This window comes from Heterodontus francisci, chromosome 25, assembly GCF_036365525.1.
Source record: "Heterodontus francisci isolate sHetFra1 chromosome 25, sHetFra1.hap1, whole genome shotgun sequence".
NCBI classification, from domain to species: Eukaryota; Metazoa; Chordata; class Chondrichthyes; order Heterodontiformes; family Heterodontidae; genus Heterodontus; species Heterodontus francisci.
Window position 1 is genome coordinate 74,301,012 of NC_090395.1, and position 25,011 is coordinate 74,326,022.

Below are 25,011 nucleotides of genomic sequence, written 5' to 3' on the forward strand. Positions count from 1 at the left end.
ATATAATGAACTCGGAATATTAATCATCTCATGAATATTTAATGAACCCGGGCCCGCAGCATTGAAATGAAACTCAGGAAATAGGCACAGCAAGATCCCATTTCTGCCCCATGGCCCGAAAAATGTCTCTGCACCCCCCTCCCCCTCATCGGCACTCAGATTGCCCCGAACTCCAGTAAATATCAATAAAATCCCAATACCACCCACACCCTCAGAGCATCGATTACCCCCCATCCCCCTCCCATCAAAACCCCCATCCTGCCTAAACCCCCCCCACTAAACCTCATCCAGCCTAAACACCCCCACTGGACCCAACCCGCCTAAACCCCCCCCCCCCCCACTAGACCCCAACCCGCCTAAACCCCCCCATTAAACCCCATCCAGCCTAAACCCCCAAAACCCCATCCTGCCTAAACCTCCTAAAACCCCAACCCCACCTAAACCCCTCCACTAAACACCAACCCACCGAAAGCCCCCAAAACCCCAGCCCACCTAATCCCCAATCTACTGGACCCCCATCCCACACCCACCCTCCCCAAAATCCAACCCAGTTAAACACGCCACTGAAGGCCCAATCTACCAAACCTTCTCCCCCACCGAAATCTGCCTAAACTCCCTCCCTCTCGCTGAGCCCCCAATCCACCTAAGCTCTCTCCCCAATAAATCTTTTTTCTCCATGTCTGATATTTTTATAAATGCTGAACAGAACTTCTCAAAGACATTTAAGGCAACTTTTTATTTGCGCCCATATGATAGAACCATAGAAAAATTATGGCACAGAAGGAGGGAGGCCATTCCGCCCATCGTGTCCAGATGAAAAAACTAGCCGCCCAATCAGATCCCACCTTCCAGCACCTGGTCCGTAGCCTTGCAGGTTACAGCACTTCAGGTGCATGTCCAGGTACCTTTTAAAAGAATTGAGGGTATCTGCCTCCACCACTGTTCCGGGCAGTGAATTCCGGACACCCACCACCCTCTGGGTGAAAAGGTTTCTCATGTCCCCTCTAATCCTTCTACCAAACACCTTAAATCTGTGCCCCCTGGTAATTGACCTCTCCACTCGGAGAATCAGGTCCTTCCTGTCTACTCTCTCCAGGCCCCTCATAATTTTGTACACCTCAATTAAGTCACACCTCAGCCTCCTCTGTTCTAAAGAAAACAACCCTAGCCAATCTAATCTTTCCTCATAGCTGCAACTTTCAAGCCCTGGCAGCATTCTTGTAAATCTCCTCTGCACTCTCTCCAGAGCAATTATGTCCTTCCTGTAATGTGGTGACCAGAACTGTACACAATACTCCAGCTGTGGCCTAACCAGCATTTTATACAGTTCCAGCATCACATCCCTGCTTTTGTATTCTATACCTCGGCCAATAAAGGAAAGCATTCCATTTGCCTTCTTCACCACTCTATCTACCTGTCCTGCCATCTTCAGGGATCTGTGGACATGCACTCCAAGGTCTCTCACTTCTTCTACCCCTCTCAATATCCTCCTGTTTATTGTGTATTCCCTCGCTTTATTTGCCTTCCCCAAATGCATTACCTCACACTTCTCTGGATTAAATTCTATTTGCCACTTTTCTGCCCACTCAACCAAACCATTGATATCATTCTGGAGTCTACAGCTATCCTCTTCACTATCAACTACATGGCCAATTTTTGAGTCATCAGCAAATTTCCCAATCATGCCTCCCACATTTCAGTCCGAATCATTAATAGAAAGTACAAACAGCAAGGAACCCAACACTGAGCCCTATGGAATTCCACTGGAAACAGCTTTCCATTCACAGAAACATCCTTCGACTACTACCCTTTGTTTCCTGGCCCTGAGCCAATTCTGGATCCAACCTGCCACATTCTCCTGTATCCCATGCGCTTTCATTTTACTGACCAGTTTGTCATGCAGGACCTTATCAAAAGGCTTACTAAAATCTAAGTAGACCACATCCACTGCACTACCCTCATCAATCCTTCTGTTACTTCCTCAAAAAACTCAATCAAGGTAGTAAGACATGACCTTCCCTTAACAAATCCATGCTGACTATCCCTGATTAATCCGTGCCTTTCTAAGTGGCAGTTTATCCTGTCCCTCAGAATAGATTCTAATAATTTACCCACCACTGAGGCCTATTCCTCGCACCCTTTTTAAACAATGGTACAACGTTTGCAGACCTCCAATCGTCTGGTAGCTCTCCTGTATCTAGTGAGGATTTGAAGATGATCCTCAGCGCATCTGCCATTTGCTCCCTGGCTTCCTTTAACCTGGGATGCAATCCATCCGGCCCTGGCGATTTATCCACTTTCAAGGATGTCAGGTCCTCTAGTACTTCCTCTCTCTTTATGCTGATCATATCTAATATTTCACACTCCTCCTCTTTAACGACAGTGCCCGAATCAACCCTCTCCTTTGTGAAGACAGACAAAAAACTGATTAAGAACCCTGCCCACATCTTCTGCATCCACGCATAAGTTCCCTTGTACATCTCTGATAGGCCCTACCCTTTCCTTAGTTATCCTCTTGCTCTAAATGTACTGATAAAACACCTTCAGGTTTTCCTTGATTTTACCTGCCAATAATTTTTCATGTCCTCTCTTTGCTTTTCTAATTTCCTTTTTTACTTCCCCCCTGCACTTTCTATACTCCTCTAGGCTTTCTAAAGTATGAAGATTTTTGTGATCGTCATAAGCTTTCTTTTTCTGCTTTATCTTACCCTGTAATCTTCTAGATAACCAGGGGGCTCTAGATTTGGCAGTACCATGTGGGGACATGCCTACACTGTGACTGTAGTATCTCGCTTTTGAATGCCTCCCACTGGTTTGCCACTGATTTTCCTTCAAGTAGCTGTATCCAGTCTACTTTCACCAGGTCACCTCTCAGTTTCTTAAAATTTGCCTTCCCCCAATTTAGAACTTTTACTCCTGTTTTATCTTTGTCCTTTTCCATGATTATGCTAAAACTAACTGTATTATGGCCACTATCTCCAAAATGGTCACCCACTGTTACTTCATCCACTTACTCAGCTTCATTACTGAAGACTAAATCTAGAATTGCACCCTCTCTCATTGGGGTTGTTACGTGCTGGCCTAAAAAGTTCTCTTGAACGCAGTTCAAGAATTTGTCCCCTCTGTGTCCTTCACACTGTTTGTATCCCAGTTGATATTGGGGTAGTTGAAATCACCAACTATTATTTCCCTACAGTTTTTGATTTGTCTCGAGTTAATTACAGTAGTGCCCTGAATGCAGACTCCCCTACCCACAGACATCTTTGTGTCATCCCCAATCATTTCTTCGATGCCCTATCCAGATCCTCAATAGCAAGGTGAAGAACAACAATCATCAAACTGCGGGATCAGGATCCAAGAAACTGCTGGATTGTTGTAAAAACTAAACTGCTTCACTAATGTGCTTTTGGAGAAGGAAACTTGTCCTTACCTGCTCTGGGCCTATGCGTGACTCCAGTTCCACACCAACATGGGTGACCCTCTGAGGTAGCCCAGCAAGCTAATCAGTTGTATAAGGGGCAACTAAGGGATGGGCAATAAATGCTGGCCTTGCCAATGTTGCCCACACAGGAGGATGCTGACCAGTGTTAATACAGCATCACTGCCACCAATAACGACCTTCTGAAATGAGAACAGAAAGTACTGGAAATACTCAGCAGGTCTGGCATCTTCTGTGCAGAGAGAAACAGAGTTAATGTTTCAGGTCTGTGATCTTTCATCAGAACCCTTTCTACCTTCTACCTGAAACAATGCAACATGTTCCATACTTAATTCCTGAAATGAACCCGTTAATCACACGGACTGAATCCTGCTCTCATGTGGAACATTGTCAAAGCCTTTATGAAAGTTGAGGTACACAATGTCGACTGCATCGCTCAGATCTACCAATTTTATTACGTTGTCCCAAAAAATCCAAGCTGGTTGCTGACATGGGATACTCTTTTCCAGAAGCCATGCTGAGATTCCCAAATCCTTTCAAAATGTAAGAGGAGAGGCGAGAGAAGACCTTGGACAAGATTCACAAGTGGAAAGATCACATGAAGGGAGAAGTAGCTGGGTTTACTCTGTATAAACTATAACTTCCAGGCTCAATGATTCCAATGGTCTCCTGGCCAACCTCACATCGTTCAGCTTCCATAAACTTGAGCTCATGCAAAACATCCAAAACTCCATTTCCTAACTCGCACCAAGTCCCGTTCACCATCAGCCCGTCTTCGCTGACCTACACCAGCTTCTGGTCCAGCAATGCCTCGATTTAAAAATTCTCATCTTTGTTTTCAAATCCCTCCATGGCCTCGCCCCTCCCTATCTCTGTAATCGCCTCAGCTCCACAACCCTCAGAGATATCTGCACTCCTCCAATTCTGGCCTCTTGCGCATCCCCGATTTTAATCGCTCCACCATTAATGGCCGTGCCTTCAGCTGCTTGGGCCCTAAGCTCTGGAACTCCCTCCCTCAACCTATCCCTCTCATTAAGACGATACTTACACCCTATCTCTTTGACCAAGTTTTTGGTTACCTGTCCTGATCTCTCCTTAAGTGTCAAATTTTGTTTGATAATGCTCCTGTGATACACCTTGGGATGTTTTACTACATTAAAGGTGCTGTGTAAATGCAAGTTGTTGTAGTATTCTGCACAAACTTTAAAATCCAGCTGTTGGCACCAATGTGCAGCTGTGCTCTAAACCCGTCCCTTCCTTCACTCAGTAACTCTAATCAAAATTACTATCCATTGGTGTGAAAGCGAATGACCAGATCTTCAGCCTGTTGTTTTTGCGTGAATTTTAGTACAAGAGGTAAAAGTAGGCAGTTCAGGAAGACTGTCTACTGAGATTAGCAATTCAGAACATGAGTGTGTGAACAAAATGGGATTTGGTTTCACCAGGCACAGAGTCAGGTTAGATAGGAAGCAGGCAAAAAAAACTGCAAACACCAGAAATCGGCAATAAAAACAGCAACTGCATCAAGAGGCAGTTCCGTTAGCAACACTAAGAGGGGAAAAAAACTGAGGAAGGGCCACATCTGTAACATTAACCTGTCTTTTTCTTGATGCTAACATGACAGGTTTAACGTCAGCCATGGCTTCGTGGCAGGCACTCTCGCCTCTGAATTAGACAGTCATGGGTTCAATTCCCACTCCAGAGACTTGAACCCATAATCTTGACCAACATTCCCAGTGCAGTACTGAGGGAGTGCTGCACTGCCGGAGATGCCCTCTTTCAGATGAGACATTAAACTGAGATCCCATCTAACCTCTCAGGTGGATGTCAAAGATTTCACAGCATTATTTTGAAAAGCAGGGCAGTCCTGGCCAATATTTATCCCTCAAGCATTACCAAAACAAATTATCTGGTCATGAGCTCATTGCTATCTGTGAGAGCTTGCTGTGCGCAAATTGGTTGCTGCGCGCAAATTGGTTGCTGCATTTCTTACATTACTACAATGACTACACTGTAAAAGTGCTTCATTAGCTGTAAAGCACTTTGGGATGCCCTGAGGTTGTAAAAGGTGCTATATAAATGCAATTCTTCCTCTAAGTTCAAGTAGCTTTGACTGTATTTACAGTGCTCATTGCTGCCCTTCTGTGACAATGCCTTGTAATTACTGTTAATTTTTGGTCCTGTGTTGAAGCTGTTAGTAGCTGGGTGTCTGCACGTTTCACGACACACATGGTTTTCTTGTGAGGGCGGAGAGAAATATTTTATTGTTTCCATGAAAAGCATCACAGGAACTGAAGTTTATCCAACAGGAGATAGAGATAAAATCCAAGTATTAACCAGAAAAAAAAGCTGTCCAGCTCCTGGGAAATGATGACATGCTGCCACTGATACCAGAAATGAAAGATTAATGAGTTAGACGCATTAATTAGTCAGTGATGCACAGTTTAGCCAGAGTGAAGAGAGATTGTGGACTTGTTTTGGAAAACAATTAGATGAGCTAGGAAAAATCAACTAACCCTCCCGATAAAGACTGTCTGATCCCTGACACAAACGAACATACGAATTAGGAGCAGGAGTAGGCCACTCAGCCCCTCGAGCCTGCTCCACCATTCAATAAGATCATGGCTGATCTGATTGTAACCTCAACTCCACATTCCCGCCTACACCCAATAACCTTTCACCCCCTTGCTTATCAAGAATCTACATCTGCCTTAAAAATATTCAAAGACTCTGCTTCCACTGCCTTTTGAGGAAGAGAATTCCAAAGACTCACGATCCTCTGAGAAAAAAATTCTCCTCATCTCTGTCTTAAATGGGCAACACCTTATTTTTAAACAGTGACCCCTAGTTTGAGATTCTCCCACAATAGGAAACATCCTTTCCACATCCACCCTGTCAAGACAACTCAGGATCTTATGTTTCAATCAAATCACCTCTTAATCTTCAAAATTCCAGCAGATACAAGCCTAGCCTGTCCAATCTTTCCTCATAAGATAGCCCGCCATTCCAGATATCAGTCTAGTAAACCTTCTCTGTACTGCCTCCAACACATTTACATCCTTCCTTAAATAAGGAGACCAATACTGTACACAGTACTCCAGATGTGGTCTCACCAATGCCATGTATAGCTGAAGCAAAACCTCCCTACTTTTGTATTCCATTCCCCTCGCGATAAACGATAACATTCTATTAGCTTTCCTAATTACTTGCTGTACCTGCATACTAACCTTTTGTGATTCATGCACTAGGACACCCAGATCCCTCTGCATCTCAGAGCTATGCAATCTCTCACCATTTAGATAATATGCTTCTTTTTTATTCTTCCTGCCAAAGTGGACAATTTCACATTTTCCACATTACACTCCATTTGCCAGGTCTTTGCCCACTCACTTAATCTATCGATATCCCTTTGTAGCTTCCTTATGTCCTCTTCACAAGCTACTTTCCTACCAATCTTTGTGTCATCAGCAAATTTAGCAAACCTACCTTCGGTCCCTTCATCTAAGTCATTTATATAAATTGTAAAAAGTTGAGGCTCCAGCACAGATCCCTGTGGCACACCACTCATTACATCTTGCCAACCAGAAAATGACCCATTTATGCCGACCGATTCCTGTTAGCGAGCCAATCTTCTATCCATGTCAATATGTCACCCCCTACACCAGGAGCTTTTATTTTTTGCAATAACCTTTGATGTGGCACCTTATCAAATGCCTTCTGGAAATTTAAGTACATCCACCGGTTCCCCTTCATCCACAGCACATGTAACTCCCTCAAATAACTCCAATAAATTGGTTAAACATGATTTCCCTTTCATAAAACCATGTTGACTCTGCCTGATTACCTTGAATTTTTCTAAATGCCCTCCTGTAACGTCTTATTAATCTTACCTTGAACTTACTTAAGTGTAAGGATGTGACAGTGTAGAGGGAGTTAAGATTGACAGTAGGGCTCGCAGTGTGGTGCATTTGCACATGCTGGAAGCTACATATATTAATACACAGGGTCCTGTTCTTTGCAGACAGAAAGAATATTTAGGGCGGCACAGTGGCGAGCACCGCAGCCTCACAGCTCCAGGGACCCGGGTTCGATTCCGGGTACTGCCTGTGTGGAGTTTGCAAGTTCTCCCTGCGTGGGTTTTCTCCGGGTGCTCCGGTTTCCTCCCACAAGCCAAAAGACTTGCAGGTTGATAGGTAAATTGGCCATTATAAATTGTCACTAGTATAGGTAGGTGGTAGGGAAATATAGGGACAGGTGGGGATGTTTGTTGGCAATATGGGATTAGTGTGGGATTAGTATAAAATGGGTGGTTGATGTTCGGCACAGACTCGGTGGGCCGAAGGGCCTGTTTCAGTGCTGTATCTCTAATCTAATCTAATATGTACAAACATTGCACCTGTTTCAGCTGAACAAAATAAGTGACAGCCATTCACTGGTTCATTCCTCAGGGCAATGCCTTGACTAGAGTCAAGCTGCCTGGTTTAAATTTCAAACAAAGCTTGGCAGTTAACTGCCAGTCAGCGTAAACTGGCGCATTTTCCATGGCAACGCCTCTACCAATCAGAGTTCACTTGCCAACCAATCAGCACGTTCTTCTCATGCAGTGTAAGTTGTTTTCTTCCTTTACAATGGTTATTCTTGCGGATTGTCCTGATGAGTGCAAGACTAAAAGCTTTGATAACATGTCTTTATTTTCAGCAATACTCAAAAAATACTGTAGGAATATGTAGGTTAATATGGAATTATGGATTCAGGAAATGCCAAGAGGCAAGGCACGATTTTAATTAATTAAATCAACGTCAGATTCCGATGTATAGGGACAATGGAAAGAAAATGCCAAGCTGTTCTAAGAACTTGTATTGGAATAGTCTGACCTTTGGCTGATTGAAAACCTGGATAAGCATTTTCGTCTGCTGACCTGTAGGAAGACAGACAATAGCAAAGATAAGGAAATGTGATTAACCATGTTAGCTAAAGGTGTGGACTTTGGATCTCCTGCTTAATGGTAAATCAATCAGGTTGGCTAAAACTAAATTGTTACCCTGCTTTGGTGTAAATTAATCAGTTTGGCTTGATGGTAAATTAATTTTTACCTAATACAGCACAAGGGTAGACCCAAGAAAAGTCTTGAGACCCTCAGCATGCACTCCAAGAAGTCTAGACTCATGTCAAGTAACAGCGCCGCGGCAACTGAGCTACTGCGGTCCGGGGTTCAAGATCTGAACAGCTGTTTCCTATCGCCTTTCTTAAGTAGAAGCATATTGGTGTCTGTGTGTTTAATATTTAACACACTTACCTGATAATTGAACAAAACACTCGTAACCTGTATTGGGTCTGTGCGCAGTCACGAATCCAGCCATAAAGTGAGTAATTAGTTGTAATGACCTTACAATACCAATTGTGAACAGTTCAGTACAAGTACCATACACAATGCAATCTCATTGTAGTGCCGTCCAGGTTCTGATTGATCATTCCTTTCCATTACTTCAGTGCTGCCCAGTCTATACTAGCGCTGACTTAGTACAGAGAATGGTAAACACAGGCAATTGCAACTGGAACTGCAAAGGTCAATATTAAACGCTGGTATTTAGGAGCACTGTGCTGTGCGTGACTACAATCATTACTTCCCAGGTAGTGCTGTGTACTAATGCAGTCTCCTGCTACTTTCCAGTGTCTGCACCAGGCAATCTATTTAACCCTTATTTCAACATCTATTACTGGACTATTACACCCACTGGGAAGCTAATCTATATTTATAGTAACCAATTGTCTGTAAATCCAATTACATCACAGCCAGGAGATTTGATCACATTTACCTTTACACAGAGCTTGAAGCCAGTTAGGTAATTCCCAGTTTTTATTTGTTCAGTTCTAAAAGGCTACAGGTTCAGTTATGCAATACTCACCTCGGGTTCAAGTCCCACTCCCGGGTTTAAGCTGACAAGCAATTTTTGTGCTAAAGGCATTTAAATCAGATCATTTGAATTAAGTAATGTAACATCAGGAATTTAGTGTTAGAAAATTGCGTTAATTAGGTAACTGAAATTAAACAACATTAAGAGGACTGCAATCGAGGTTGATGGACCTGATGGCATACTGCATTGACAGAAGGAAGTGTTTTGGGGTGTTTTACTACATTACAGGTGCTATATAAATGCAATTATTGTTGTGCCATCCTTTGCGTGGGACAGTAAATTGAGTTCCTGCCTGCCAGTTTTAAAGGTACGTTTGAATGTTGAAAGACATTATAGAAAGAGCACAGATCCCAATCAACATTCCTCCCTCAGGGGTGCAGGAGTGGACAAAGGGACAGAGACCGGGGGTGAGTGGGGGGAGGGGGAAAGACAGGGACTGGGTCCGAGGTTGCGGGGGACAAAGAGAGGGGCTGTGCCCCGGGTTGGGGGGGGAAGAGGAGGAGAGGGACTGGGCCCTTGGGGGGGGGGGGGGGGGTGGGCGAGAGAGGAGGAGAGGAACTGGGCCCTGGGAGGGGGAGGGGGGGGGGTGTTGTGGAGAGAGGAGGAGAGGGACTGGGCCCCAGGGTGGAGGACAGTGACTGGGGTGGGGGGGGGGGGGGGGGTGTGGGTGTGGAAGGACAGGGACTGGGGGTGGTGGAGGAAGTACAGGGACCGGGAGGGGGGTGGAAGGACAGGGACTGGGAGATATATTGAGCAACTGGCCATCTCTCTCATTGCTCTTTATGGGAACTCACTGCCTGTAAATTGGCTGCTACATTTGCCTTGATAACAGTCACTGCATTTTAAAGTAATCAGTTATATTTAAAGTGTATTGAGATATTGAAGATGCAATATGCTGTTATCCAAAAACAAATCTCCTCCTCACTCCCATGCTTCCCTATCTAACAAGCACATGCAGCACAGGGCACTGAGCACAATCTCTGTTGCAGTTCATTGGATTATCACCAAAAGAACATTTAACCAGGTTTTCCTCACAGTTGCCCAGTGTGCATAAAAACCAATAGCATTATGGAGTGTATGCAAAGACTCCAATAAACGTAGATATGTTTCTACTTGTGGAACAATCCAAAACTAGGGGCCATAAATATAAGATAGTCACTAATAAATCCAGTAAGGAGTTCAGGAGAAACGTCTTGACTCAGAGGTTAGAATGTGGAACTTGCTACAAGAAGTCTTTGAGGCAAATTGCAGCGATGCATTTAAGGGGAAGCTAAGTAAACAAATAAGGGAGAAAAGAATAGAAGAGAGTGAAAGGGTAAGATGAAGGAAGGTGGGAGGAGGCTTGCGTTGTTCAACACTAGCACAGACCAGACAGGCCGAATGGCCTGTTTCTGTGCTGTAAATTCTATGCAAAATACCACCCCCTCACATCTGAAAATCACAATTCAAAAAAGGACAACGTCAGCACATTTTCCAGTTTATTTAAAAAAATACTTCAAAGAAAAATGTTCTATGTATTCCATCTGCGCACTCAAATTTAAAATCTTACAAAGCAACATTTTAAAAGGTTAAAACATGCTTCATATAGTGAGCTAAAGAAATTCACTGAGCAAAGGATTAATATCACGTAGAGGTTTATTTATCTTAAAATGTACCATCTGCTCACACTCTGCGTCATTAAAAAGTTATTACATCCTTCGGTGAGACAAGGATTTATAGGGTTTGCTATAGAACTAAGCCCAAGCAAAGTAAAGCTTCCTTCCCAAGCAAATGACATTCTGAAATCTTATTTGTAGGTAAGCTTCTCATGAATAGTTTTCTCAGTGCACCAGTGGCTTTGCACAGAGTCGTGTGATCGTGTGTTTGTTTCGAGCAGTACTTTACATTGTCAGTACAAGTAGCTATCTGTCCACAAAATGAGGTAACAAGAATCAGACATCGAAGTTTGCATGGAGCACAATCGCTCCTTTCATTTCCATTCGTACAGGGCGGGTGAAATGAAAGTCTTCTGGGGTGCTGCGGGTTGAGGGTGGGGACTGAGCACTCAGAGGATTGTAAATGTACCACTGCATCAAAAGATGAGAAGTGGCTTAGCCATTCTCAGTTTATTGAGAAATCACATCTGTTCTTTTAAGGCTTTCCCAACTTCCGGCGGATCAGAGCAAGGAGGCCATTGCTCCCTTGTGACCCTACCGTGGAGAGCACACTTTCCAACAGATGGCACTGGATAAGCAGGAGTCCTGAGAGATTTATTCCCCCACCTGTCTGATGGGTTCTGAGGCCAACTGGAATATTGCTATCACTGCCACAGCAGACCAGCAACTCAACCAGAGCACTCCCTTGATCTTCATGTCATAGTGTCTCACTCAACGAACCCCATCAGTAGATCCTCCATCCCATCTCTAATGATATCCAGTATCATTGACATTTTTGCAGTCGATTGTGAGCATTCAATACTCAACAGGTTCTCAAACAGAACCTGGTCAACAGCAACCGAGCCCTCCTCGCCTTGTCTCTTAGTTAATAGTCTTGCAGTCTAAAATGAGCAAGCACACTTAGAAAGTGGAACAATCAACTTTGGAAGTGGGGAAGGGGCCTTAATATAGATTGTAGCAGATTGAAGTGAATGTGTAGCGTGTAGAGTGTATAATGGGCAGGCGGTGCACTACTGCCTACCTCTCCCACACTCCCACTGGAAAGCCCCACGTGCAGTGTGAAGTTGTGTTGAGCTTTCTTGGGTCCTGACAATGGGAGATGTATGTACAATGTGACAGTGCACTGACCCCCAAGAACAAACGAACACACTTGCAGTGTGACACCGTGTCACAGTATTCTGAAGATTTATAAGCCAATGATGTCAATAAAGCATGCAGACTGGCTGAAAAGTTTACATTAATGTAAATATACTCAACAGAAATACAAAAATACAACACCCTTCAGGGCATTAACTCTGCTACACTGATAGAAATGTTCAAAAATAAAGTAGATGTCTTCATAAATTACTGCTAGATACACCGAGGCATTTCAATAATGCTGACTATTGGTAAATTAAGATAAACCTGAAGGAATTCTCCTGCAAGCTACGATATTACAATATCTTAAAGGAGCCATACTTTGTTTTAAAACAACTTACGAATATAAATGGATAAAAAATTACAAATACAGTAAAGTGAATAGAAAATACAAGTGCCTGGGAAGCAATTTTTACTTTGAACGACCAGGTTTAAGCTTTAAAAATCATCTTCGGGACAAGACAATGCACACAGCCCCTCTCGTTAAAAATCGGAGAACCGGTTTGTTGAATTCCTACCTCCCTGTGTGTCTGGAGGATGAAATTATTCTTCAGTATAAAGGCTGTCCATCATGTTGGCAAGTGCTCACTGCTTGGGAGCCCTGTTCACACAGATTACATCGTTTTATTGTTAGATTAAATTCTACAGGTTTAAAATCAGATTTTGCCATCTGTTAAGCTCTCGTTTATGTCTCTGTAATAATTAACTGCCCATTTTACTGCAATGGGATCAATGATTCACTGAATGGAATCAGACAGGGAATATACTGAAGGAAGCAAATGATTCACTGATTGGGAGAGCAATATTGGGGAAAGTGATCGTAGAGTGAGGTTCCCTGGGGATTGGTCACCCACTGCTTTCAACTTGGTTCAACTTGAGATTTAGAAAACAGTCAAATTTACAGGTGATTTAGGCAGTAGCCAAGGCAATATAGGAAGTGTAAATGGACAGACAGTTTCAAGATGAAAGGTGTACATAAATGGGTCCCGTGTTGGGTAGCCCTTCGCCATACAGGTAGAACAAGGTGGAGGGGCTGAATGGCCTACTCCTGTTCCTGTGTTCCTAGCAGACAACTGCCAGGTAGGGTGACAGAAGGAAAAAAGCTTGGAGTAATTTGAAAATGCATATTATCATGGTAGTGCCACCAGGATTCCCCAAGTGCAGCAGATATGCAGCCAGCTGCATGCCAAGCATACACGGTGAACCACTGAAAACTGGCCTATTTAGCTAGTCTGGGCAGGTTGGTTTGAGTTGACTGTCCAAGAACCATGCATGGGGAAACTGGTGGCACTTGTTAGGGTCTCATGGAATATGGGACAGCTGGATACTAAAATGCTGAGCTAAAGTGAATGAGCTGAATGGCTTCTTCCTCATCTTGTCATCAGTTGATCTATTTATTCTGACATGAGGTGTAACCACTTCAGAAGGCCTGGAAAGTTTCCACCTACAGGGTATTTAAAGCAGTTTTTTTTTTGCTAGACCTTCTCCAGGTCACTAGAGTAAGTACATTTCAAGGATGTTTAATTGGTTATTAAGCACTTAGGATGTTCTGACGTTGTGAAAGGTGCTATTTAAATGCACGTTCCTTTCTAATCCTTTAATGCAAATTACATGTCCACAGAACAATGCAAGTACATGACCCCATCTTTAAACTTCTCCAGATGTCAGTGAACATAAGAGCAGCAGTAGGCCATTCAGTCCTTCAAGCCTGTTCCACCAGTCAATTTAACGAAGGCTGGTCTGTAGCTCAACTTTACCCACCTTCAGTCCAAATCACTTCATACTCTTAGCTAAGAAAATCCACTGATCTCAGTCTTGAAAATGTCAATCCCCAGTATCCACAGTTGTTTTTATTATGGAAGAGTGTTTCAGATTACCCTTTGAGTGAAAAAGTACTTCCTGATTTCACTCTTGAATTGTTGAGTTCTAATTTTAAGATCACGTGCCTTTGTTCTGGATTCTTGACCAGAGGAAATAGTTTCTGTTATCCACCCTACTGAATCATTTTATCATTTTAAATACCTCAATTAAATCACCCTTAACTTTCTAAAGTCAAGGGAATACAAGCCGAAGATTATTCAGCCAGTGCCCATAATTTAGCCTGTAAGTTACACAAACTTTCTACGCGGGCCCAGTTTAACTTTCAATACCTGAACTCTGGCATGTCAGTCTGAAGATCTTGTGCTACTCTGGTTCTGCTTTCTCCAAAAGCTGTGGCTCAACCACAAGTGCTTAAACTTTGCTGGGGAGTGCTGCTTCTAACTGAATTCAAATCAAGTCCATTACTGAAATAAAAAGTGCGTTCTGTATAGATCGTGCATTGAGCTGCCTCTCTGCTGCTGTTTTAAGACAGCACATGATTCTGGCCCAATTGTTCCCGGAGCCGAACATTCCTACTGGTATTCAAAGGCAAGGAGGTCAAGAGGAGAAGCTAAGACAACGCTAAAAAAACAACCTTGAAAAGATAAAAAGAAGAAGGGAGGCACAGTGGCGCAGTGGTTAGCACCGCAGCCTCACAGCTCCAGCGACCCGGGTTCAATTCTGGGTACTGCCTGTGTGGAGTTTGCAAGTTCTCCCTGTGTCTGCGTGGGTTTTCTCCGGGTGCTCCGGTTTCCTCCCACAAGCCAAAAGACTTGCAGGTTGGTAGGTAAATTGGCCATTATAAATTGCCACTAGTATAGGTAGGTGGTAGGGAAATATAGGGACAGGTGGGGATTTGGTAAGAATATGGGATTAGTGTAGGATTAGTATAAATGGGTGGTTGATGGTCGGCACAGACTCGGTGGGCCGAAGGGCCTGTTTCAGTGCTGTATCTCTAAACACTAAACCAGACTTGTATTTATATAGCGTCTTTTGTGACCTCTGGACATCACAAAGTGCTTCATAGCCAATGAAGTACTCTTGAAGTGTAGTCACTGTTATAATGTAGGAATTGTAACCGTCTCAGAATGATACAGCACAAAAGGAGAACATTCGGCCCATCGTGCCTTGTCCTTTCACAGGAGCTTAAGAAATAGGAACAGGATCAGGTCAAACGGTCCCTTGACCCCGCTATGCCATGCAATAAGATCTTCCACTTCAACAGCACTTTTCCACACTTTCCCCATATCCCTCCATTCCCTTAATGCCCAAAAATCTCCCCATCACCCTGCAAATTATTCCCCAGCAAGTATTTATCCAATTCCCTTTTGAAAGTTATTACTGAATCTGCTTCCACTGCCCTTTCAGGCAACGTGTTCCAGATCACAAATCGCTGCATAAAAATAATGTAATTCTTTTTCATCTTCCTTTTTATCTCTTTTGTTATACACCTTAAATTTGCGACCTTGATTAACCGACCCGCCAGCCAGTGGAAACAGTTCCTCCTGATTTAATCTCATTAGAATCCCTTGGAATTTTGAGTGGATATTAGGTCGAATATTTAAAAATAGAAAAGTTGCTAATTCTGAAGTGGTCAGTTCCTTAAATGAAACGAGCCACTGTCTCAGGGCAGCAATCACAGGATCGGGTGAGTAAGAGTCCGACACTCACTGGAGGGAGAAAGACCCGGAAACAGAAACACCGCTGTTAAAAATAAGGAGCCCCCCCCCACCCTCCCTAAACTTTCAGGGTGTGTTCACACTCGAGTCTAACGCTGCTCGTTACGAGTTTGTCTGTGTGGGGAGAGGAGGGAGGGTCATGTGCTCTGCAGCTTAGGATATTTTCTACACAACACAAAAGCTGGGCCTGGTTAATTATTAAATTATCACAAAAGAAACAAAACGAAACGTGCCAGTGGGCTGCAACGAATGATATTTTAATGCCTCCCCCTCACAATTTCTTGGTCTTTACAGTGATTGGCTCAGTGTTTATTCTGCACCTTGTGGTCTATTTGTGATTTAAGAAATCTAGCTGGAAGGGCCAATGCTCAGTGCAGCCAGGACTGGACTGAAACGGAGAGACGACAAGATAAATTAGCAATGGTCAGCTGTATATAGTTCTCCAAGCTCTCCACCACTGGGGGTTTTCGTCACATGTCTGGCTCTGTTGTAGACTAATTGATAAGAGATTGTTCACTGATTAGTCAACAACTCCATTATCGTTGTTTCATGTGGCTATCTGGATGCTCAGAAGCAAACTAGTCTTTTTGTTGGCTTGCAATTCCTATGTTCTGAGGCGCTGGGAAAGAGTGAGTCTGAGTCGGAAATAGCAACAGAAGGAGCCCATTCAGCCCCTCGAGTCTGTCCTGCCATTTAATTAGATCATAGCTGATTTGTACCTTAACTCCATTTACCCACTTTGGTGCCATAACCCTGAATAACCTTGTCTGAAAGAAAATCTAACAAACACAGTTTTGAGACTTTCAATTGACCCCCAGCCTCAACAGTTTATTGGGGGAAGAGTGTTCCAGATTTCCACTACCCTTGGTAAGAATGCTTCCTGATATCATCCCTGAAAGACCCTGGTTCAAGAGACAGTGCAGAGTCTCGGTTTCAACACAGATAAAGGGAGCTGAAAAAGGGACAGCATAATGTTAAGTACAGAGAGAAGAAACTATGATCAAAGCCACATTGATGAAAGATTAATTGTTTGGGGGGAGGGGGAAGAAGATAGAAAGAGATTGATTGTGTGTGGCAGCTTTTAATGAGAGAGAGAGAGCCTACCCAGAATATAGAACAGTGAGCCCTCCCCAGAATATAGGAACAGTATACAAATCTTGGATGGACATGGGTCATCTGCCTATTCACTCCAGTCTGTATTTTCCTCCAGAGTCACAACGCTGCATTGAGTTTCATCGGTTCCCATACAGTGGCAGGTTCCTAACAATTACAAACAACATAGAGGCCATTCGGCCTATCTTAATCTATCCATCCAGGAAGGCCCCTTAAAATCCCCTGATCAGTTTTAAATACCTATCCTTTCATCTAAGCTCTCAACCAGGCAGCAATTAAGGCAATGCTAAGTAATGAGTTACCAAACACAGCTGGGAAGAGGCAAATTTGCACAGGCTAATTAAAAAGTAGCAAGGTCATATTTCAGTCCTAACCAGTATGCTCAAACAGAGGGCCAGAGAAACTGCCAAAAAATGCATCTTTCCACTTTCTTGCCCAATCTTAGTGCAGAAACTTGGCAGAATATCAAATGATTCATTTCAAATGGGAAGGGATTTGGTGACAAATGACAGACTGTAACTCATACTGCACCTTGAACACTGCAGAGGTAAATGGAACTTAAGAAACTAGGCCAACACTGCCAGTTTAGCATCGCGAGATCAGCAGCAGATGGCACCACAGTCCATGGCCAACACTGACTGGGACGCTGGATACTAGCTAAACCTGGTACCTCAGTTAAACAAATACTAAATTATTCAAGAACAGCAGCAATGATTCCCAACAGGGACCACATGCATTCCTGCACTCTGGGATTTGGGCCAAGTTTGAAAAACAACGACACAGCTACTTTAGAACTAGCCTCTCAGGAACAGCATCAACCCCACAACATACAAGACTAGAAGAGACCTCAGCGTGCACCTGGCTGGTCTCAAACTTAAATTAAAAATTATCCAGTTACCTTTTGAATTTGCTGTCACCATCAGTTCCAATAAATAAAGGTATGGGGATCTACACCCCAAAAGTCTGTGTAGTGTTTGAACCCATCTTAAAACACCTTTGTTACCTAGTAAGGTTTAAAAAAGTGGAGTCAGTTTCTTTTTCAAAAGCAGAGACTCTGGGAGGAGACTATGATCATTGCAATAGATTATGGTGAGGTTGGGAGAGAGACAGGGGTGCAGTCATGTGCTTTGTTGTGTAAGGATAGGACTAGGTTATATATATGAGCAAGTTCTTGTTTCCCAGAGGATCATGAACCTACGGGACAAGCTGCCAACTCGGGCACTAACAGAACACTTTCAAAAGAAAGCTGGGCCAGTTCCTGGCTGGGGCAGAGATCACAGTAGTCAAAAGATAGGCGGAATAATCATCATATAAATAGCGGAAAATTTGTTCCCCTGGACTAGTTTTGATCAGCTAAAAGGGTCAGATATTCCATATTTTTCTCCCCTAAATTGACCGTGGCTTTTGTTTTTAAATCTGTTTGTTTCCTAACCTGAAAGATCGCATGGATGTTGGCGGGCGCTGGAAATCATGATGCGCGGGGCACCAGGGCTGAGAAGGTCGGCAGAGGTAATTAAGAATGGAGGAGTCTCATGTGGACTATAAAAACTGATACAGCAATTGGGGTAAAATGGGCCTTTAGCTATGCTACATTTTTGTTGTACGCTTGCAACCCAAAGGTGAATGGGTTTTGTTGGGCCAAATCCAAAAGGATAATTACAAATCAAAAACCTCCTAGCAGCAACACCCAGCGTTTTGTTAATTATGGGATTTCTAAATTTTGTTTATTCTCGGGATGTGGAAGACACTGGCAAGGTCAGCATTTATTGCCTGTCCTAGTTGCGTACAACTGAGTGGCATGCTAGATCAATTAAGAGGGTAGTTGAGAATTAACCACATTGATCTGGGACCGAATTCACATACAGGGTGATTATGGCAAGTTTCCCTCCCTTAAGGACCTTAGTGAACAATGCAGAGAAAATTGGGCACAAAGATGAGAGATTACTGAGAGCTCACATCTTCCAAAGGTTTCCAAAGAATCTGTTTTGCCCATATGCAAATTTTCTGCTTATAACTAAACGCAAATAGAATATGAAATGGCAGCAAACAGCATGGCACTCTTCATTTTAAACAGTCTAGAGAAATTAAAGGGGTGGACTCCTTTTGTTAAGTAGGTGGTTTGTAGTACTGGTTGCACTCCTGCGACTTTCTGAACTAGTTTCTTTGTAACTGGCTGGAGGATCAGTATGGCATTAGTTTTTCAGTATATCAACCAAAGGGTCAGATTAAAAAGACCCGATTCCTATCCACAAGTGGATCGCACATCTGTGTAAACAGGGCTGATATTCACTCGCCGAGTGCTTGAAACTTCACTGCAATTCAAGAAGCACACTTTAGGAACAGCACGACTTCTTCACTAAAATTTGAATCCCGGCCAACTTATAAAACTAAAACTTCACATCCCTGTTTAAAAAGAAAGAAAAAATATTTATTTAAAAAGTCGAGTATGTACACACGTCATTGTGGAAAACCTTGCTGATCTTGGGGGTGACGACTGTGATCTTCCTGTATTATTGGCGGCTTGACCTGGACCTCAGGCTCTATTATTGTATCATCTGAACAGCTCACATCAGTTTCTGTCTTAATTTCCTTAGAAGCGACGTCAGAGTCAGTGTTTGGTTCTGGTTCCTCCTGGTGATATCGCTTCAGGCGTATGTGCCAGGCTAAGCTGCAAACGGCAGACACAGTTTTAAACTGGTGTATGACATTTCGAGGAATAAAGTATATGTCGTTGTCCGAGAGTTGGATCCTTGAGTAGCGGATGCCCTCTCGTCTTAATTGGTTGAGCTTTGCTTCATCCACCCATTGCACACACTGAAAAGTAAAAGGGAAATATTAAAATTAGTCTGGTATTTTACCCTTGCAATAAACACCAGCCCAGAATTTGCTCGAGTAGGGCATCTCACCTCGTGCCCTGATAGTTAGATTTTGTCCTACAACCTTCAGCTTGACAACTTTTTTGCCCTGCAAGCTGCTGAAGGTGCCGTGAGGGTAATAGAGCATCTGGGACCTTGATGAGCGATGGGACCATCAGTCGCTCTCCTTAACCAATGGGATTTAAAGGATTGAGAAAGAAACAGAGGAATTATGGAAAAGAGAATCAGTTAAATTTGAGTCAAATTGGGTACAGAATGAAAATTAGAGGGAAAGAAAAATGGAATTGAGGAAAAAAAAAGACAAAAAAGAAAAAAACTTTTCAATACGTGCCCAAGCTTTCTGCAGTGTGTTCAACTGGCAATTAATGCGCTATTGCAGCAACTTCATGAAGGCGAGGGTGAGCTCCTGTTTTGACAAAGTTAATGGCAGAAGTGCAAATCATCCAGCAACTTGCAGCAATTCGCAATTCACAGGGTATCACTTCCTCACCACAAGTTGCCGGATGACAGACACTTTGCTAATGGTAAGCACCATTAAACTCCCCTTTATTTTGGCAGCAGTTCTGCCCAACATTACAGGTCAGGTGTTAAACCTGCTATCTTAATGATAATAGATAGTACTACCTGTGATATGATGGGCTGAATGGCCTCCTCCAGTGCTATAACATTCTGAGATTCTGTCATAGGTTAATGCTGAGTGCTGGGTGGTGGTTAAGAAAGGGCGAATGGCTTTGGGTGGATGAGAGCCTGGAGGAGGGAACTTGATGGAGGAAATGCCATCGAAAGACAGATGAGCTAATTTTTGGATAAGACTACATTTTCCACAACCTGCAGGTAGTGGATATGCTGCAATGCAGAACAAGTTAGTGAAAGAGCAACAATGGGCAGTCTCAAACACAACACCAGGGTTCAAAATCCTGCCGTAAAGAAGTGAGGACAGTCGCAGAAGCTCCAGTGACAATAGACAAATGATCAAATGACCACAACCCTGGTAGGTGCCAGGATAAATCCTTAGCTCCTCAATCTCAGCATCTCTTGCCACTACTGATGAAATTAATTCAAATTAGTAAGCACAGTCAGCTGACGAATCGCATCTCATTCTCTACTGTTTTCAATATTTCCAAATGAAGTAGTTCCTCCAAGAACATGCAGCACATCAAATGCCATTTGGACAAGGCCTCCAACTCTCAATCTCTCAGCTATACAGAGCATCACCCTAGAACACCTTATCTACATCCATGTCTGCAGGTAACACACAACTTGAAAGGGGTCAGGGGCTGAGAGTTAGCTGCTAGATGACAAAAGAATAATTCTAGTAAGAAAGGGACCCAAAACTTCACATCTTAAAACTCTGGAATAAACCCAAACTCTCTAAAACATCCCAGGATCAAGTCATCCTCACGAGAACCAAAAGGCGAAATACCACAGAAGAAATAAATCTGAAATATAAACAGAAATTGTTGGAAATATTCAGGTCAGACAGCATCTGTGAAGAAAGGGTTGGCACAGCCTCATGCAACAAACCCAATGTCAATCCAGTCTCACACAAACACCTCAGGGTCAACCCAATCTCAAAAATGAACCACATCTCATACAACCACAAATTTCAACTCTGCCCGAGAAATTAGCTTGGGAGATCCTGAGGCAAGAAGAAATGTTTGTGTAAGGCTACAGCAGCATAGTGGTTATGTTACTGGACTGAGGATCTGGAGGCAAGAGTTCAAATCCCATCATGGCAGCTGTGGAATTTAAATTCAATGAATTAATTAAAATTTGGAATTAAATAGTATCGGTAATGATGAAACGATCAGATTATTGTAAAAACTTATCTGGTTCACTAATGTCCTTTATGGAAGGAAATCTGTCTTTACCTGGTCTGGTCTATTTGTGACTCCAGACCAACAGCATTTGGTTGGCTCTTTGCTGCCCTCTGAAATGGCCTAGCAAGCCACTCAGTTGAATTTAAGGTGGTAGTTCACCACCACTTTCAAGGGCAATAAACACTGGCTATGCCAGTGACAGACGCCCAACATCCCAACAACAAATTTAAAAAATCATCTGGTCTCACCAGACCCTGTCTTCAGAGCCACTCAGGTAGACTTGGGCCAACATGCACAGTTCTGCAACTCTCACTGCCTGTGGCAAAAGCGCATTCACTCTCCCCACCCATAAATATGGTATAAATACCAAGTCATCTGGGATCCCTGCGAGACCCACACAAGAACCTCTTAACACCATGGCTCTGCTGAACACAGAGGGCAACTGTGTGAATCCTCCTCAGCAAACTGAACCTAGTTCCAATTCACGGTAAAAGTTTGGAGAAACCCCGCCTCCAAAACATTTACTCAACGAGCAAAGCCCCAATGGCCAGCAATAAATACTTGATATACGTACAATTCCACATGCAAACTAACACAAAACACTTGGAAGCAGTGAATACAATACCTGAGACACTGGTGGCTCATGTAGGTCCAACTGTAATCTCTGTACAACATCCGTGAAATCCTCTGCATGAAAGCAGATCACGTCTTTGGTTACCCGAAGCTGGTCACTCCTGTCGAGAAAACAACAGAAATTTAAGGCTAGGTTAAATAGATTTAAAAGCAATTCCAATCTTGAGGTGATAGCCAGGCCAGATTGGCCGAAGATTTTATTTGGAATGGGTTTGCCCCATTTTAGCAAACAGCATTAAAAAAGGGGAGATAACTTTCAGGACAAAGTATCAATTGGGGGAGAGTGCACCGGAGAGCATAAGAAAAAGCAGATTAGTTAAGAATTCAAGAAAACTACAATGACAGCAGTTTAGCAATCGAAAAGTTAACTCAGTAAAATATTCCCAAAGTAGAACAAATATAGAACAGTAGTTAAATGGAACAGAGATGATGTTTGATGAATTAGGAATGCAATACTGTGGAGGACTCTCAAAAGGCATAGCCTAGAAACAAACAGAAGCCAGAGACACAAACTCACCCCAGAGGAGGAATCAACTCTAATCCAATGTTGTGACTACATGGGTTGTAAACCTTTTAACCATCAGACTTACAAGTAAACACACCGACTAAGCTGCCAAAAAACCTAAAAGATGTCAGTCATAGCTCAGTGGGTCCCATTTTCATCTTTGAGTTGGAAGTTGTGGATTCAAGTCCCACTCCAGAGGCTTCAGCACAAAATCTAGGCTGACACTCCCACTGCAGCGCTGCACCGTCGGAGGGCCCGCACTCAGCGCGCTGCACCATCGGAGGGCCCGCACTCACAGCGCGCTGCACCGTCGGAGGGCCCGCACTCACAGCGCGCTGCACCGTCGGAGGGGGCGCGCAGCACCGTCAGAGGGGCTGTACTGAGAGCATGCTGCACCGTCGGAGAGGCCGCACTGAAGGCGCGCTGCACCGTCGGAGGGGCCGCATTGACTGCACTACACTGTTGGAGGGTCCGCACTGAGAGCATGCTGCACCGTTGGTGAGGCCATCTAGAAAGTGTTTTTTCCAAGGCAGATGTAGAAGGAAATGGGGTTGGATGGAGGATGTGCATGGTAAGGGAAAGAAGAAAATGATCAGAGATTGTCATGGATTGAGATGATGAGAATAGAGGGGCCACATGAGATGGCCTGGTTGAGGAGATTGGAGTTTATATGAAGGAGGAGTTTAAGGGAGGTGGGTGCATGCACATATAAATACATGCGTGCATGAAAAGTCAGCCGTAAATGCAAGTTACAATTTTCTTACCACTCTCCGTACTGGACTGCTTTCAGCACACCTACAGCCGCTGTGCTCTTCCAATCAAAGCCTTGGCCCACATGGTCTGCATGGGCTCGCGTCCTGTCTTCAAAGAGTATTTCACGAGGTTCGCTGGCCCGAGGTAGATACTGGAGATTCTTGATTTCGTTCATTGACCTGCGCAAGAATGGAAACAGTCATGAGCCAAGCTCACTGCGTATTCAAAAGCCTCTCAAAATAAGATACATTTCAAGTGGCTTCCTACCGTCGTCTCTTGAAGGGGGACTTTGGCATGTCTGCAGTCGGAATCATCTGCTCGCCAGGCCTCACCCACATAATGGGGCCATCATCACTCTGCGACCGGCAATGCAGTTGTAGGTTGGACAGGGTGCCCCATGGCAACGTCATCTGATTAAAGAGAAACACCAAACATCACTCAATAATTTGGGGCTCCAGTGTCTAAATCATACAAACATACGAATTAGCAGAAGTAGGCCATTTGGCCCCTCGAGCCATTTGATACAAGGCAGCTCACCACCACCTTCTCAAGGGCAATTAGGTATGGTCAATAAATGCTGGCCTAGCCAGTGACGTCCAGACCTCATGAACGAGTTTTTAAAAAAAAGATATCATAGCTAATTTGAATGTGGCCTCAACTCCACTTTCCCATCTGCCCCCCATAACACTTAACACCCTTGTCTATCAAGAATCTAACTCAGCCTTGAATATATTGCTTTCTGAGGATGAGAATTCCACAGACTGAAGACCTTTAGAGAATTTTTTTTTATCTGTCTTAAATGGGAGACCCCATATTTTTAAACTGTGTCCCCTACCTCTAGTCCTGCCCATAAGTGGAAACATCCTTCCAGTATCCACCCTGTCAAGTCCCCTCAGGATCTTATATGTTTCAACAAGATTACCTCTCATTCTTCTAAATTCCAATGGGTATAGGCTCAACCTGTTCAATCTCTCCTCATAAGATAACCCCTTCATCCCAGGAATCAGTCGAGTGAACCTTCCCTGAACTGCTTCTAATGCAATTTTATCCTTTACGTAAGGAGACCAAAACTATACAGTACTCCAGATGTGGTCTCACCAAGGCCTGATACAGCTGCAACAAAACTTTCCTACTTTTATATTCTGTTTGCCTTGCAATAAATGACAACATTCTATTTGCCTTCCTAATCACTTACTGTACCTGCATACTAACTTTGTGATTCATGTACCAGGACATCCAGATCCCTCTGTACCCCAGAGTTCTGCAATCTCTCTCCATTTAAATAATATTCTGCTTTTCCATTCTTCCTGCCAAAGTGGACAAGTTCACATTTTCCCACTTTATACTCCAGCTGCCAAATGTTTTCCCATTCACTTAACCTATCTATATCCCTTTGTAGACTCTTTATGCCCTCTTGACAACTTAACTTCCTAATAAAAACAAAATGCTGGAAATACTCAGCAGGTCTGGCAGCATTTGCGGAGAGCGCAACAGAGTTGACGTTTCAGGTTGAGCATTTCCAGCACTTTCTGTTTTTATTTTAAATTTCCAGCATCCGCAGTGTTTTGCTTTTATTAACTTCCTATCTATCTTTGTGTCATCTGTAAATTTAGCTACCCTTCATTT

The 25,011-nt window shown here is 43.4% G+C and overlaps 1 protein-coding gene across 2 annotated transcripts in view; it reads right to left on the reverse strand.

Annotated features, from left to right (window-relative positions):
* Positions 1–10,819: 10,819 nt before the first annotated feature.
* Positions 10,820–25,011, reverse strand: part of LOC137383997 (lysine-specific demethylase 9-like) — an 85,608-nt gene continuing 71,416 nt past the window's right edge. The window contains exons 4-8 of one of the 2 annotated variants that reach the window (XM_068057523.1): positions 23,653–23,795; positions 23,397–23,564; positions 22,120–22,228; positions 19,255–19,612; positions 10,820–12,747 (exon numbers count right to left, since the gene is read on the reverse strand). In XM_068057523.1, coding sequence (XP_067913624.1) covers positions 19,256–19,612; positions 22,120–22,228; positions 23,397–23,564; positions 23,653–23,795 — 777 coding nt within the window. In that variant the 3' untranslated portion in view covers positions 10,820–12,747; position 19,255. Of the gene's footprint in view, positions 19,613–22,119; positions 22,229–23,396; positions 23,565–23,652; positions 23,796–25,011 lie in introns of both variants that reach the window. The other variant, XM_068057522.1, reaches the window with a different exon arrangement.